This window comes from Neolamprologus brichardi, chromosome 16 (genome assembly GCF_056152115.1).
Source record: "Neolamprologus brichardi isolate AB-2024 chromosome 16, ASM5615211v1, whole genome shotgun sequence".
NCBI classification, from domain to species: domain Eukaryota; kingdom Metazoa; phylum Chordata; class Actinopteri; order Cichliformes; family Cichlidae; genus Neolamprologus; species Neolamprologus brichardi.
The window spans coordinates 22554200-22571776 of NC_142119.1; the positions used below are offsets into that span (position 1 = coordinate 22554200).

At 42.9% G+C, this 17577-nt stretch overlaps 1 protein-coding gene across 1 annotated transcript in view; it reads right to left on the reverse strand.

Moving 5' to 3' along the window:
- Window positions 1-17577, reverse strand: part of igsf3 (immunoglobulin superfamily, member 3) — a 76432-nt gene that overhangs the window by 14638 nt on the left and 44217 nt on the right. Inside the window, exons 4-7 of the mRNA XM_035906620.2 lie at window positions 13598-14017; window positions 10221-10607; window positions 3958-4365; window positions 1075-1500 (exon numbers count right to left, since the gene is read on the reverse strand). Coding sequence (XP_035762513.2) covers window positions 1075-1500; window positions 3958-4365; window positions 10221-10607; window positions 13598-14017 — 1641 coding nt within the window. The remainder of the gene's footprint in view (window positions 1-1074; window positions 1501-3957; window positions 4366-10220; window positions 10608-13597; window positions 14018-17577) is intronic.

The following is a 17577-nucleotide window of genomic DNA, read 5'->3' on the forward strand; positions in this document are numbered from 1 at the left end:
GCATCTGAATTAACAGCACCACAGAATGAAAGACTATTCATACTATACATGCGACGACATTCATCTGGCCGACTTGAAAAGTGCTGTTGATCATCACAAAGTGCCTCTGAACTCAATACAGCATCTCACTTATCCCCACCTGAACAGGTGCCTGCAGGCACGCATTGGTCACGGTCACACATAGAACACTGCAGACCAAATCTTTCTATTTCACTTCAATGATTGCTGATATTATTTCAACACGTTGAAAGCCTACTTGTCATCCCACCCACACATCTCGCTGACATTCTTCCTGCTAAATCCAACAAATCTGATCCCCTGTTGTACAGCAGGTACAACAACGCTTAGTTGGACTGCTTTAAATCCTACGAAAATAGTGGGTTATTTTATCAGCAGGATGAGCTTTTTTCCGGAGGTAAATTCACCTGAACAAATGAAGTATCATACTGTTAAGGTACATCAGACTGGGCTAAATTGGGCGAAAGCGGGTTTGTGCTTCTTTGTGGGGGGGGGGGTTTGTTTGCATTCGCCCACTAATTGGGCTGTGTCTGAATGGGTTCTGTGCGTGCATGTGAGTGTGCCTGTGAAGCACAGAAGGCCAATGAGGGCGGAGTAGACAGTTTAATGCCTCCGCTGAGGAAAAGGGTTCAAGGACAGATCGCTCACTCCCTTTATCCCACTTTCTCTCTCGCTCCGTCTCTGTCCTTTGCTACTTTCTCTCCTCCCTCCTTCACTCAGTTTTCTCTTCCTGTGGGATATTTAGCAATCCATTCACTGCGCTCCATTAGGAGGCTCCACCCTGCCCTGCATACTCAGTCATACACACACACACATAAGGACATCCACAGAAACTCCAATTAGTGGCTAAACCACAGACTAAGAGCAATTAGAGCAGGTAGAAATCCTCTAAGCTCTGGTGCCTTCACCCTATTTGAAAGTGTATAAGTCTGTGTGTGTGTGTCTGTATGTGTGTGACTGTATGTTTGAATCTGTGTTTATCCCCGTTTGTGTGCTGGTCTGTGTCCACTCCAATTAGGTGTGTGTCAACCTGGCAACACAGCCTTGCAGCTTTACCTGGCTGTAGGACACTGATGCCAAGTGGGTTGGAAGTGCGATTGGCCACTCTGCTCCAGCTGTTGTCGTAGTTCCTCCTCCACAGGACTGCAGTGCAACGATATTTGCCCGCCTCACGGCGCCCGGCCCGGGTCACAGACAGCCAGAAATTGGTGTGGGAGTGGGAGCGGTCCACTGTGGTGCGGGTGCCCAATCCCAGCAGTTGCTCCCCCCACTGCAGCGTGCCTTCGCGCGTGAAAGTCACCAGTTCTTTGAACTCTCCCTCAGCCTCGCCATCAATTTCTGTTCCAGCTGGCTTAAAGTGCCAGGTGACGGAAGTGGGGACGCGTGGGTTATGGCGGGGCTTAACCAGGCACAGGAGATCAAAGGAGTCTCCGAAGGTTATGGATGGTGTGCGCGATGAGGCTGACACCGAGAAGGAGGACTCTAGATGATGGAAGGAGAGGGGAAAGAAGGTTAGGCTGGCACACAGTCAAATGGGCTTTTTATTGGACTAATGATAAATCTTTACATAATAAAGTTTAAAAAGTAATCACATTCGGGAAAGAGTGTTTGTTTCAGCATAGGTACCAGGAGGAAGAAAGTCCACTGCTGAAAAAGACCATACTTATCTAAGAGTTCACAGGTAAAGCATTTCTCAGTCTCCAAGTATCCTCCAGCATCATTACGGGGAAGGTGTCAAAAGACAGCTGTGTGTGCGTGAGTTTGAATTTGTAAGCTTGACTGTGAGAGAGCGCCTCAAAATTAACAGTGATGCAACAAAGAAAACCCAGGGGGGAGATTTCCTCTAAGCGCCGATGTTCGATCTACGCTCAACTGCTTGCCAAGTCTAAACTATCCTCATTAAGCTAAAAACAATCTCCCAACTCCTTATATTACTGCCAACAGACACCTACACTGGAAAACAAGAGTGATCAGAGAGGGAGAGAGAAAAGAGATAGACTGGGTGAAACAAATAAATATTAATAATAATAAAAAAAAAACATTCCCTTTTCTCTCTGGCCCTGCTGCACCTATTTCAGGGCACTCATTGAATGTGACTGATTGCACTTGAAAATGAGAAAGATGGCCATACACAGATACAACACCAACAACAACAACAAAAAAGAATGAAAGCGTGAGGTGGAATGAAAACATGTTGATGAAGTCTGACTTTTGTCAGATCGGATAATTCGTTTCCTTGAGACTTTGCGCATTCTCCATTATGTTCTTGTCAACAGCATCGTTGCTTTCTCTCTGTCCCTCACCCTCTCTTGTCCTCTGACAGTCATCATCCTCAGCGTCCTTCAGGATGTAATCAATGGCTTTCTGTCCAGACTTGGCTACAGCTGGGACAGCCGCCTGGGGCCATAATTCTCTAACAGACAATAACTCTCCCCTCTCACTCCATCTCTCATCGCCTGGCAACCCTCTTCCATTTTCCCCTCACAGTCTGTCTGCCTCAGTGACAGAAAAGAGGATTTCACGCTGATCCATTTTTTTCCCCATACAACTCTCTCTTTTTGTGTGAATAAACATTGTGTTTCTTTCCATTACCGTACAAAGTGTGTTTGATTGTTTGGAACACCGTGTGTGTGAATATCTACCCTCCACTGTTGTTTGTATCTGCTTATGTGTGCCACCTCAAACACCAAAAGGGCCCCTAATGCCAGTCAACTGGAAATAAGTCCCAGAGGACATCCACTTGCTATTTTCAGTAGGTCTTGTCAGGAAGCAAAGGGAATTGTGAATAAGGATGATATAGAATACGGTATGGGCACAGTGACCGCATGAAATTTCACCCACCACACTGTCAGTCACTGTTTTTACAAGCAGTAATCAATCCTGTGTTTGTTGTTGTTGGTGGCTGGGTGGGACAAACCCTGCTTTTGATGCAAGTTTTGAATGTCCAGTATATGTCCAATGGTATATCCCTTGTCTCAATCGGAAAATGCTACTATTGGCCTAATTTAAGCTCAGGAACGGAAGTGTAAGATCTTCTTTTTCTTTTTATAATACATTAAAAAAAAGAATAATGCTTAATTAAATCAAATGTTCCATTCACATGGTAGGTTTAGGTCCAATAAACATGCTTTTGGAAGCTAAAGTGAGGAAAAACACAGGCCAGAACAAATCAGACATAACACACGTATTGACCGTCATGCTATCATGCCTATTTAGAAAGCCAAGCATGGAGGAGAAGAGGGTTGTCGAGAAGTGCAACTGAAGAAAGATGAGCATCATTGGACTTCCTTTTTTCGGATTTGCATAATATGTCCCTTGTTCCTCAAACAAATGTTTCTGTTGTTGCCCAAACTTAAGAAATGGCCACTTAAAAACTGACATCTCCTCTCTGCAGCACCACTGTCTGCTGCTGTAGGGAGCTAATCCGTTAGTTGTGCGTCTATGTGTGTGTGTGTGTGCGAATGCTGCACCCGGTGCTCCTGCCCTGCCAGCGCCTCACTGCTCTGCTCCAGTGGCTTCCTCTGCCTGTACTGAGGATGTTCAGCTTAAGTCAGCAATGACAGAGGAGACCCACAGACTGTGAAACACATTTCCACTGCATTTCCATTCTAATAATTCTGGCTAATCCAAGTGTGTGTGTGCACACGTGTGGGTCTATCATGGGTGTCATGGAAGCACTGCTCTTGACATGAGGCAGGTGGTGTGAGAGTGTGTGTCATAATAGCTCTAGCCCCTAAGCAGTGCATGAATAAAACATGCTTTATTCTACCATGTGGACTCCATGTTTTTCCTGAGCCATTTGTCAGTCTTTAACAAATCACAAACCATGTGTGTCCCTTTGATTCTGTGTACAGACATGCTGGAATTGTCAGGGCATTTACATGCCTTACTGACTTGAAGATATTAGAATACAGATCAGATTAGGATGACATTGCTCACCAACAGTTGTGACATTGACCATCTTGGTGTCAGATCTTTCCTCACTCTTCTCCCAGTTTAGCTCAGATTCAGAGCCGGTGTGAAGCCACTCAGTGGCTGAGCAGCGGTACAGGCCCCTGTCCCCAGGTAAGGCGTTGTGGATGGAAAGAGAGAATGTGTCAGCTCGCACCTTCTCCACGCGTATCTCCCCATAACTGGCGCGCTCTCTGTAGCTGGGGCTATGCCATATTGTGCCATCCCGATCAATGGAAGCCACTTCCTTGGTCAGTGAAGCTGTTTTGCTGTCTGTCCACTGCCAGACAACAGACACGGGGCCCGTGGTAGCGTGGACTGTGCAGGTCAGCTGGATCACGTCACCCTCTAGGACCACTGAGGAATTACTGGACAAGAACACTGTGATGTTGCTCTCTGAGTGGGAAGAGAAAATACAGAGATAGACAGTGAGTTGGTTGTGATGCAGAGAGAAAGCTGACTGAGAAAATATCCACACGCCCATTTACATAAATAATAATGCTAATAAGCTGGAGGGGGAGGCTGGGGAGAAGAAGGTCTGCGCTTCTCTGCTTGGGCTGCTGCCCCTGTAACCTGCCCCCTATAAGCAAAATAAAATGGATGCGATGGATGGATTACTAAATTCAGAACTCTGCAAAAGTCTATTCAGCATGGCTCGCAGTGTTTTTCAATAAGTTCATGTCTTAACAGACTTAAAATGTGACATCTTCAGGTCTCTCCAGTTTAAAAAACTGTGGTTTTTTAAAAAACTGTGGTTTTTTAAACTGTGGGCTGTCTGACGAAAAGGCTGTACTTCTGTCACATCAGACCAGAGAACAGTTTTCTTCAGCCTTTTCATCAGAGTCTGTTTGTCAGGTCAAATTCCAAGTGGGCTCTAAAACATCGAGTCACAACAGTTTATCTGCCTACTTAATGTTGTGTAGCTCCCCCACTGTGTTGCTAAAGGTGCTTCATATTGAGGCCATTAATGTTAAGGCTCAAAGTTTGTTCATCTTATTACAAAGCAGAATGTCACTTCACTGATCAGTGGTACTGATGTTGTGGCTGATCAGCATCCTTTAACTCATGAGTGGCCTTTAAACAACAAGGACTGTCAAGGTCAGTCATAGAAGGGCTACGTCCAAATCATGGTAAATATTTTATTTTATTTATGATTTTTTTTTTTATAATTATTTGTATTATGAATTATTCATACAGAAATACAAACTCTAACTCTCCTACAATATCTAAGAATTAAGAACACTTATGTCTAACAAACAAACGAGAAAAGGAGAAAAAAATGAAAGAATGTATCAGTAGAATTTATTTTTGATGTATTTTTCTCAATATGCACTTTTTTTCTGAGTCATTTCCATTAAAAATGTTTTCTCGCAGACTATTAAAACAGTTTTGTCCATGATGGAAATCTAAAATTATTCTGATTTCATTAACACCAACAAACAAAACAACATTTTAATGATCAATCTGTTGAAAGATTTAAAAAAAAAGAAGCATATATATTTAACCACACTTTGCTGTGATGCAAAACAGCTTAAGCCAGATGCCTGGTCGTTGTTTTTCTCTTCAAACTGCAAGTTCAGTGTTTGGTTCAGGTTCTGTGCTGTGAATATTTTCAGGATGGATTGAACGTGTGCACAAGTAAGGAGACTCCCGTTTGGTGTTCGCCTTTATCACAGAGGAAAGTTGCCAAATGCAGTTAAGTGTTGCCAAACATGCAGAGCATTGGAGCAGCTTGTGTGTACTTGAGTGTGTGTGCGTGTGCTTATAGGTGCTCTTTCACATGTCAACTGCAAATGGATTGCTGAGAAGTTCAAACTTGATTTTCTGGGCTCCAAAGTCAGAAAACTCGCTCCAAGAGCGCAGTTCTGTTTGCTCAGTTTTTCAACAAAAAGTGCAACGGGCAATGCAGCGGTACAGATCTGCTCCATCATCGATTGACAGCAAGTGACTCGGGTTTCCTTCTAACATCTGTGTTTCCCACAGGGCCAGATTGGCTTTAAAAGCTCTTGCATGTTTCATCATCACATGGCCCTACCCCCGAAGCTGCCCCTACCACAGTGAACTGGTATTTCGCACAAAAATTCAAACTCACAGAGCCATTTTTCATCCAGGAGCTCTTTGGCATCTTTCCCTTTGCTTTCCATAAACTCAACTTGAAACATCTCTCCAGCACTTTCCCTTCATTTAACCATGACGCTTCTGTGTGATAGGGCATGGCTTCATGTCCAAACATCATCTCTTAAACCGTTGGTTCATGTAATGATAAATGTTGGTGTTACCGCGCTAATTACATGTTCCACTTTCAGGGTTTTACCACACAACACTTACTGGTGTGATAAACTGTGACTTCACCAGTGCGTCTTCTCCCACGCCCTGTCCACTAAGTCACTCTTTTCACCACATATCGCAGGCGGTCCATCTGTTGTCATTCCTTTGGCGCTCCCCCAAAGCAGCTTCATTTAAGTTACGCACTTCGATTGCTTTTTTAAATATGTCTTTTCCCTTAGTTGTGCCATAGCATTGATTTAATTCCCAACAGTGCCCCTGGAGTCAGCTCGACGTGTGAAGATCGAGAGCTGGGCAGTATCAGCCGTGTCACAGGAAGGAAATTTGCAGTGAAGCCTTCTCCTTTTTCCATCAGCCGTTTTTGCAGATTGGTGGCAACCTCAAATAGACAACCGGTAACAGTATTCCTAGTACTTAAAATGCTCACTTTTTGTCTGGGATTGCACACTTTAAATATGCAGCACTTTAAAAATTCCTCCTCACTTTGTCACCAGGCTGATTTGGCCATTGCTTCTGCCACAATAAAACTGGCTTTAACAACAGCCTCTCTTTGAAATTTTGCTTCTGTGAACACAGTCTGCCATGACACCAAACTTCTTTTCATCTCTTCTGCCTTCTGAAGATTCAGCTGTTTGTCCTGGTGTTTTGTTTCATAGTGTCATCTTATGCTATATTCTTAAAATTATGGTCACATCGGCTCCGCACACAAAGAGGTTTACCCTTTCATGTTAGTGATCAGTTACTCTGCCTCCCACTTCTCTTGAAAGCCGCCGGGCCCTTTTGATCTTTTTTTTGTTTTGTTTTGTTTTTAATTTCGACTGGAAAAGACTGGTTGATCATGAGGCTAACGAGTATATCAAATCAAGAGGTGTGAGGGGTAGCTGGTACTAGTTTCAATTGACATGCTAATGCACCAGCCAGTCCAGTGCAATCAAACCAATTTGGTGTATACATACTTCTGCTTTGTAAAGCACTTTGTGAATTTTGTTCTTGAAAAGTGCTATATAAATAAACCTTACTTACTTACTTACTTACCAACTGATAAATTTTTTAAGACTGATACCAAAACCAAGACTTATATTTGTAGATTTAAAAAACGGATTTCCCCAATATATTTATTTTTATTTTTAGAAAAGGGATGTTACTTGCAGTTTTAGACTTTTAAATGCACAGAAAGTTTTTTGAAAGCTTTCAAATCTCTAACTTGTGTAAAGTAGAGGTTTTTCAAAACATTTTTTTTTAATCTTTTTTCCACTAGTGCAGCGCTGGGTCCAAATCTGGAACCAGTTCCATACTGAAAAAAACAACAACACTGGGGCTGGTCATTGTTTTTAATGGGAACATAGGAGCCTGTGGTTTCTGTCTGCTATGTTTTTGCTTGTATGAAAATTACTGTATAATTTATGTTTAGTTCCCAATCCTGATGAAATATTGGCTGTTTATAAAACACAGATCAAGGCAGAGCTATGACTGCACCAGCACAGTCACTGTGCTCATAGAAAATTAGATGATGGAAAATAATGACGTGTAAGTGTCGATTAGGGCAAAATGTCCATGATATCAATTAAAGATGAAATACACAAAAAGCCCCCCAAAAAGAAAACAAGAGGAAAAAAAAGGAAAAGTGATCGGATCTAGATACTATATTTGATACGGATTTTAGGACACAGGAACTTATCCAAAAGCGTAACTCCTTCTCAAACTGAATCCAAGAGATAGCTAGAATAACTCTGTCTGTGTCAAACAATTCAGAGAGCAGAGGTGGCCACGGGCAATAAATCAAATTGCTGAGCTTTTCCCTGGAGTGCAACACTGTAAAAGTGCTGTGTGTGTCTGTTTGCATGCTTATGAGTGTGTATGGAAGCATGTGTCAGGGTAAGATAGTGCAGTTTTGTAACTGGCCCCAGGCACATCAGAGTGACAGCCACAGTAGACACACTGATAAGTTGTGTGTGTGTGTGCGTGGGTTGAGATTCTCTTCCTGAACCTTGTGAAGCTTGCTCACCAAGTCCTTAATACGCACAGGAAAGCAGGTTCAGATCACAGGGCTCAGTGGCACTTCAGAGGAGAAGGATAAAAGTCTTTACTGACTCTTCTGCTCTGTTTTTCTGCTTTATCTAGACTCGTATCACTTCAGCATCCATCAAACATCACGGAGCTCTGGTTGACCCATAAGCTCTCCTCCCCTCTGCGGAGCTAGTGCTGCTGTCTCGTGGGGGGTGCGGCTTAACAATTCTCACATTTTTTTCCCCTTCCCTTAGGCCAAGCTCTGCTGCCTCCCTCTCAGCTCACCGGCCCTCCTAATAAGCATGAGTCCTCTGTGAATATGAAATGAATTCAATTCTTATTTCTATCAGATTCACATTAAAAAAGGGAAAATGCTTCATCCTTTACTTTTGTCTTTCATTCGAATAGCTCATAGTTTTCTTACACAGCTAAGAATAGACTGTAACAAGTAGATATATTTGCCTGCCTACCCTTAAAAATCTCTTAGTCTAGTCAACGTTCCTTTCCCTGTTATTTTATTTTTTCAATTTTTACCCACCGGCTCCCTTTCCTTTGTGCTGAACAAAATGCATTTTTCTCTCCAATCCCAAAGAGCCCCAACTCTCTTTCCCTACCTTACCACCTGTCCCTTCCATCTTTATGATAGAGATTCAGTCTGGCAAGTGAGCTCTCCCTCCCTCTCTCATTGCAAAGGTAAACTCCATCCATCAACATTCATTTGTCATGAGTGTTTACCCCTGGTTTTCCTTCGCTGTAACCTCTGCCCGCCGCTAAATCATCAACTATAAACCCCTGTCGCAACCCATTAACAGCTTTCCCCCCAATTCCACAAATTAAAGTGATGAAGCACATCTTCGAGCTTTGTGTCTGTGCCTGAATGTAAGTGAAAGGAGGCATAAGGCAAGTCTGCATACGACACACACGCTCCCCGAACACTACTGCTGTGTTTCATGAAAGTTCTCCACCAATAACCATGCCCATTATCTTGTGTAAACCCTATAAACATCCTTTATATGGCATTAGGGCCTTTTGTTGGAAAAACAAACCTTCCATACAGAGATATTCCCAAGAGACTGCTGCAGGCTCTGGGCCATTGTTTTGGGGTGATTTAACAGGGGCTGCAGAGCGGTCAGAATAAGGTAGCATCGGCTGCTTGAGCAGAGATACTACTTTGTGGCCATTATGTTTTACTATGCTGGTATCAGTTGGCTGGCTCCATGCACTGTTCTAGTCCTCAGAGGCATGGTAGCACAGAGAGACAAGGGAAGGCAGCATCAGACACAGATGCTATGAGTGTGTAGAAGAAAAAACACCAGAAGTGATTTGGGAACAAGGTTTTAAAGGTTTAACTGTATATTTGTATCAATCAGCTGCAAGGCTGACATCACCCCATTGGCTAGCCCTGCTTAACCCAGCTGAGGAGGTTTGCCCCAGCAGAACACATTAATTTAGCCTAGGGAGCCACTTAGAGGGCCCTGGAGAGCTAGATGCCATTCTCTGCTTCTTTTCTTTCTCCACACTTTCATTTCATGGCTGTTAGCTCAGCCTCCTTCACTCAGGACTCTTCTGCTCTCCATTATCCTACTATAGTGTTACCCACCCTCCCCATCTCCCCCACTAAGCCAAGGAAATGGGAAGGACCATAATGCTGCATTACCAATCCTTAGCAATCCACTCAAACAGAAAATACATCAGGAATAAGAGTAGCATTATCCCATTCCCTCTTACTCACAGCTAACAATAGAACCTCTGCAGCTATCCGTTATAGCCACCCTTAGAAGGACAGGACACGGGGGTGGGGTGACAGAGAAACGCAGCAGAGGATCACAGCACGATATTACATGTGGACTAAGTGAAGATAAAACAGCCATTATCAAAATGTCATCATTCTTAGTGAACTTGACAACTAAGGACAGGACAGCCACACAACTGGCGTCAGTGAACAGATTATTACTCACTCAGTGCCTGGACTGTGATCTGGACATTGCGGGATCTCTTGCTGCGGTCGATGAAGTCACCCGTGGGCGTCTTCTCCCGCTCTGTTACGCGGCAGATATACTTCCCGGCATCTTCAGGGCGCAAGTGCTGCAGCTTGAGCAGGTGCACGTTGACGCTCTCTTTGCGCACAGTCATTTGACCGGCGGCCTCCCGGGCGACATAATCGGGGCCCAGATTAGGCACGGCACTGGGGCCCACCACGGCCACCGGTGAGCTGCTGAAGACCCACGACACCGAGAAGAAACGCTCGGGGACATTCTGCGCCTCAATGGTGCAGCGAAGCTCCAGCGGCTCACCGGCCGTGAAGGACCGTCGCTCCGTGCTCACCTGGATGCTGAAATCCCGGTCTGAAAGAAAGGAAAACAAATGAAAACAACAAGGTTAAAGGCTAATAATGCACGGAGATTTCAATTAAAGCTGCTCAAAACCGAAGTGCACAGTGCTGCTTCATTTTCTTGGTAAGCTGAACATGCATTACCCAAGAGAAAGAGGTTAAGAAGACTGAGAAGTGGGTGGTAGAGGTGGGGTTTGATGTATTCAGGAAAGCCATGGGGCAATAACATGGCATCAGCTCGTGCAGAGAAAAAAAATATAAATTAGAGATGGTTGAGGTCACTCGGTGGGATAGTGGCATAACAGACAGGTCTGCTCTCTCTTCTCTAGTTTTCACCTCTGCAATTAGGAAAAAAAACCCCACTTCTAATTAAAATTCTCGTTAGCTGTCTGAAACAGTCAGGCACGCTTTTTCTTTCCTGCATGATCTAAAACCACAGAGCAGAATAAACACTGGTAGGGCCCCCTACCTGGCCAAATCATGCTTGTTGTCTCTGCATGTGCAATTGCATTTGTGTCTGTTTGTTATATTAATGTTCAGATCCTGAGTTCTGTACGTATCGGAGACAGCTGCAAAACATCTCAGTGACTTGGTAGCCCCAAGCAGTAATTACAAGACTTTCTGAGAAATGCACTTGTGTGGAAAAGGTCAAAGCCTGCCCCTAGTATGGAGCTAGTTACGCAGAGATAATTATGATAAGAGGTAAGAGGATATTGTTGACACATACAAAACATAAATGTGTATAAATCTGCCTTCTGCCATGTGCTGCTGGCAACAAATTCCAAACATATTATTAAATACATATTCGGAAACTCTAAGCATTCATTACTGGGATTATTTTTTAATTTAATACAGTATAGATCTGGTAGAAGATCATCTTAAAGAGCCAACACATATTCATGTTGGGGTGTAATTAAAAAAAAAAAAAAAAGAAGTAAATGCTAAGCACAAGCAGCCAAAGTGAGGAGGAGAGGAGGAAGGAAAAAAAACCTGCAGTGATGAGCAATGTTTGCAGAAAAATGAGAGGATATGTGAAAGAAGGGAACAAGGGAGGAGATGAGTGGAAAGACCAAAAAATATAGGTATGGTGGGAAAAAAAAAAGGGGGGGGAGTGAAAGGTACATTAACATTCTGTCTGTTGCTCATCTCTCTGATGCCGGCAGTGGGTGATTAGCTAGTGATGGGGCTGTCTTGAGATCCACTCCATCTTTTATAATAGGAGTCTAATGGAGAAGCTGCTCCCTCTCCTTTCTAAATTTCCCTGGCTCTCTGTCAAATATGGACTTGGACAGGTGGAACGTCACATACACCAGTTCAGCCTTAAGGCGTGCAAGTGGCTCCTTCGTCATGCAATAAGCACGTGGAAAGAAAACCAAAATGAATTTACGCATTACACTGAAGTTTGAGCAGTTACATTCATAGCTTGCACAATGCAACTGCTTTATTCTCTTTGTCACGCAACAACCCTGCATCCATTATAGATTATAGGGAAGACAGAGAGTGACAAAGGGTGTTTAGAGATGAGCTCTTTGTGCCCTTTGTCTCCTCACTAAAGTAGCAGGAGCTCATCTGACAAACCTGCTTTACATCGGAGTTCTCACTCTCCTTCTCATCCACGCACGACTATCTGGGGCACCATCAAGTTGCATTGGTCCAGAGCGGATCTGATGCTTAATGGAGAAAAGCAAAATGACTCCTCTTTGAAGTGATTTACTGGCATGAGACATTCGCCACTGCGTGCTTTCTTGGTAACTGAGCTAATGTCAAAGCAGTTTATCACCCATCTCTTTGGCCCTTTCTTGGAAGCATACAAAGGGATACTTTATGTATGTGGAACGCAGGACGATGAATGTGATGGGCTCGAGTCGGGTGAGAAGCTATAAGGACATGTGATGAGATATTAAGCTGCCTTTTTTTCCTCATCTTTTTGGTCTAGAGGTTGGCTGCCTATTAAATAATTATCATATGAGCCCACTCAACACATTCTTTGTTTCCACACACTTGCACATCACACAAACCTTGTTACTGCTACCCCCGCAGTACCTCCCTAAGCTGGAAACTCCCTTAATGCTTTCCGCTTTCCATAGGTCTCTTCCTTTACATTTGGCAGAAGCATTAAAAGAAAGCTCTGTCTCTCTCATAGCAATGCATTCTAGCCCAATCAACACCGGACAAACTGTTGGCAGGAAGTGGCTGAAAAACACATTCTGCCTTCTGAACCATGGGCCACATGTTGCTGGGGAAGCTGCTTATGTGGAAGCCATAGGTCTCCTGTGTCAAACACCCACGCTATTTGGAGCTGGTTACATTTTTCTTGGATGTGCTTGTAATGTTGCCCATCAAACAGACACAAATACAAAAGTAGGGAATCTGCGGAGGTTTAGTTAAGCCCTTTTTAGAAAGCTAATGAGCTTAGCCGGAGATACTGATCAGCAATCAGTGGAACCCGGCCCACATGCATGAGTGTGTGCCAGTCAAGAGGACAGAGGGGACTAACATTAACCAATATCTTTACCCTGCCCACCACCCCTCCTTTTCTTTCCCACAGAATACGATCCCTTTCGGCCTATCTCTGAGGTGCAGAGAGAAAGGGAATTAGGTTTCACAAGGTTAGTGGTTCAGACCCCAGTTCCTCATGTCCGTGTTTCTAAAGCCTCTGTTCCACTAGTACCAACTCTGCCAGGCTCACCTCTGTTTTAGGGTGTTCCATTGGATGACAGTACCTGGTAACAGGTACCTTTTTTAATATCCACTTGGCTGGGGTTCCAAACGACCTGTGTCGAGCCCACCAACGTTGCGGTGGTACTCACTTGTAATGGAAAATGACTGAAACAGAGTAGAGTTGAGCCGAGTAGAAGCTAATGGAGAAGAGGTATAACGGTCTTGTTGGACGCAAGCTTTATCCACTGATAAATGGCTCAGTGAGAGAGCTGAATGATAGCTGCACTGTGTATGCAAAGGTAATTTTTTCTTTTTAAAGCAGTCCATTTACGATTCACTCACCAGTGGGCTGAATACGGAGCTGAGTCTTGTCGCTCTGCCTGCGGGTCATAGCAAACCAGCTTCCATCTGGGTCCTGAATCCACTCAGCAGCCTGGCAGTAGAGCAGCCCCTGGTCGACTGGCTGCAGCTTGTGAATGGTCAGCCTGTAGGCTGTAGCGCCAGTTTTATCCAGCCTGAGGTCCCCCGCTGCCATTCTCTGCCGATACGGCCCCCCAGAGCGCAAAACGAAGTCTCTTGACAATGTGACTAACTCCTGAGGCGGGGCGGTTGGGTCCTCTGGGGACCTTAAGTACCAGCCTACTGACAAGTGAGTGTGCTGCACTGTGGTCCGAGACACCTCGCAGGTAAGCTGTAGTGTGTCGCCTTCCACTTTGGACAAAGTCTGGGCCGGAGCTGTTACTGTCAAAGAGTCAGCAATAACTGAAAAACAAACAGAAGAACAGGGGCGATTATTACTTAGAGTGTATAATGGTAATTATTCTGTAATTACTCAATTTTAGAATAGCATCATCTGTTTCCTTAAATAATATATGAACCCTTTACCTCTCTGAAAAGAAAAAAAGAAAGACTTTAAACAATAGAAAGGTTTTCAGCTATTATACATGTGATAAAGTCCATTCCACTGTTAGCTATTAATTTTATGCGGTGTGAGAAAAGGTGTAAATGCAGCCTTGCTTTTTTTTTCCTGAGGTGACTGCCCTCCATTTCCTCTTCCATATATGACTTTCACATGTTACTGTGTGGTGATGGTATTTTCTCCATCTCACACAGACAGAATCCTCCAGAGACCCCTCTGGCACTTCTTTCAGACCGATTATATCCCATATGGCTGGCTACAGAAAACATAACAAAATGTCATCTTACAGTGTCTCACTAAACTTTTGGAACATTTGGATCACGCAGAGTAAATATACAAAACAGCAAGACCGAAATTTACTGTAATAAATTCAGCCCAACCCCTTCTATCTACAATACAACTGAGAATAAAAAGGATGGGATCCAAGCCAGATGGTTGAGAACAGAAGAGATCAGAGAGAGGGGGGGTACAAGGAAGCAGAAGATACATCAAAATGTGATAATTTCAGAAAGGAAGATGGAGTGACTCTACACACCGACAGAAATAAACATGTATAGCCTTTAAAAGGGAACCTGAAATAGCTAAAGAGGTATTTTTAGATAGGTACCAGAGCAAAACTTTATGTATGTGTGTCAGGAAGACTGAAATAGAGACAGCATTAGATCTGAGCTTCCAAAACTGAATCCATTAACGACAAGCAAAAACACCAAAAGGCAATAAGGTCAGTCATAGGCGGTGGGGGCGGATCACGCTAGAAATGAAGGTTACTGGACAAAATTTAATTGGGCAAATAATTCACACAGAGGATTCTGCGCTTTGCCATGCAGGGACTGTGACCACTTCTTAAAAGCCAGAAAATTGAAGTGCATTGTGTTTGGCTATTCACGCTCCTAAGGGAATGTCACTGTGAAGATTACAATTCAGCATGTTTGAGTCTGCCTCTGCTCAGTAACCTGCTGTGTCTAAGTGTAGATGCACGGGAAAGAAAAGCTTTACTCTTGCATTATTTTGAATGTATGCAAGTAGAGGCCACTGTGGTGATGTCTGTCATTTGCTTTTAAAAAAGAAAGAGATATCAGAGGGACAAAAGTGCATAGAACCAAAGAGGATTTTGAGAGAGACTCGATATATGGTTATCCAGAGTTTAACAAAGCACTCAAAGAAAAAGAAAACAATAAGATAGTAATGGCACAAAAATACGGTAAGTAATCAGGTGGGCCACAATCTGATAATCCATTTCAGGAGACAGTGTCTTAAGTAAAGATGTATAAAAAGTCCAGACGGGAATAAACAGTTTCTGCATTTTTGTGTCTTACAAAAACACAGACAAGGTCTGATTCAAGGTAATTTGGAAGTTCGCTAGAGGTCATATTGAGTGCTTGAAAAACCGCCTAGCAGCAAGGGATGCAAATGGGAGCCTTGGGCAGGAATAATAAAGCTATCCTGCTGATATATTTGTTTGTTTCTTGCAATAATAAAATAACTGACATGGGAATCTTACTGAGCCTGGATTAGTGTTTATATTCAAATACTTTATTTGTAACAGTTTCAGAAACAGAGCAATTAGTGGTAATGATGGTAACTGCTGGGAAATAATTGTTAAATATTATCAGTTATGAACTTCAGCAGAATTGCTCTGGTGTGATCTTATGGGACTCTTCTAAAATTTGTGTTGTTTGAATGATGGATTCTCAAAGATGAAATTAAAATATAAATTAGTAGCTGATTATACATTTTGGAGTTGGTTAGTTAATTTGGACATCAGTTTCATAATTCAGTGCAAGTTACTCCTCTAACATTAATAATATCTAATAATATTAATAATATATAATATCTCTTCTTTGCTCTGTGGTGTTTTCAATACACGAAAGTTCTGCACTTCAAACACGGGTTGTAGCAAAGTCCTCTCACTCTGACACTCCTGTCAACAATGAGTGAACAGCAACCTTACATACAACACACCTACGCTACAACCTGGCATTGCCATAGCAACCCTCCCACATGGTGCTGAGGGCCTGTGAGAACAGTCATTAGTTACTATAACAACCGCACCCACCAACACAATCCTGAAACCGACTTGCATTCCTTCTGTAGACACACTAATGGACAGTGAAAGCAGTTACGTGCTTCCTCCTGTCGGATGGCCCGTTTATTGTGGGCATATTTAATATTTTTGACCTCATCTCAAGGCGTCTGAGCCAATCAGAGCCCTACACCGGATATGTCGGGAGGACAGAACAAATCAGATAACACCAGCCAATCTCAGCCTTTCCAGCAGTCGGGCTGAAGTTGTACACCGGGATCATCCAGTAGTACCACTGACCTCAATCTGCAAAGGATTAGGAACAGCGTGAGATGGCATTCTCTGGCATACATGCAAAAAACCAAAAAAAAAACCCAAAACAAAACGTGCATGCACACGTGCGCACACACTTCTGAGGACTTATTTTACCTGTTCTGTCCTTAACTGCAAACATTACAAGAGCCTTTAGAAAGGAATCAAAGGACATTCTGTGTTTTTTTTTTCTTGAAGATCACACAGCTCAGAAGAAGAATTTGTGGTAGCCGAAGCCCAGCGCTTGGGCAAATAACTCGTTTTATTGAAGAAAAATATTGACTTCTTTTCACTTCAGAAGTTAAAGGCCTCAGTTGTTGTCTGAGCTGTTATAACATCAATACCCACACTTTTGGACCAGGCAAAGTATTTTCATCACAACAAACACAGGCACTGCAGTTCATTTAAGGGTGTCTAGTTTAGTTTTGTGATATTGTCTTTATTTTATTGGTTTTTTAAATGTTTTTCCAACAATAAAATAGTACTATCTCAGCTTTTGGGATAAATAACAGTACTTCTTAAAAAAAGAAAAGAAATAAATTACACATAAATATACATATACATACAAATACACACTACTATATCACCAGAAATTATTCAAATGTTTCCTTAAAAAAGAAAGAAAAGACAAAAATTACCATGTCACATTGTCCATGATATATCAGCATGATGTTTTGTGTGATAAAGAAAAAAAAGAACGCGTTTTCTTCATGATATCAACAATATCAATGTTCCCTTGCGTGCACAGCACCAACAAAAGTCCAGCCATGTCTGAGAATGAACTTCAACAAACTCCAGCAAAGCACAAAACTTTGAACAAACTTTCATACAAACAGGAAAACTGTTCCTGAATATGGAAACAACAAACTGAAAGCAAAAATACACTGCTGAATACAACTAGGCTATGAAGGCATCCAAGCAGAAGATACTAACAGCAGGTGATGTGCGACCCTGAAATTAAACAAATGACGAGTATTTCTGGAGCACTCGATAGTTATTGGTCCATACGACGGAAAGATGGATGGAAATTGCAGATGCGGTTGCATTGCACAAAAAGCCACGTTAAAA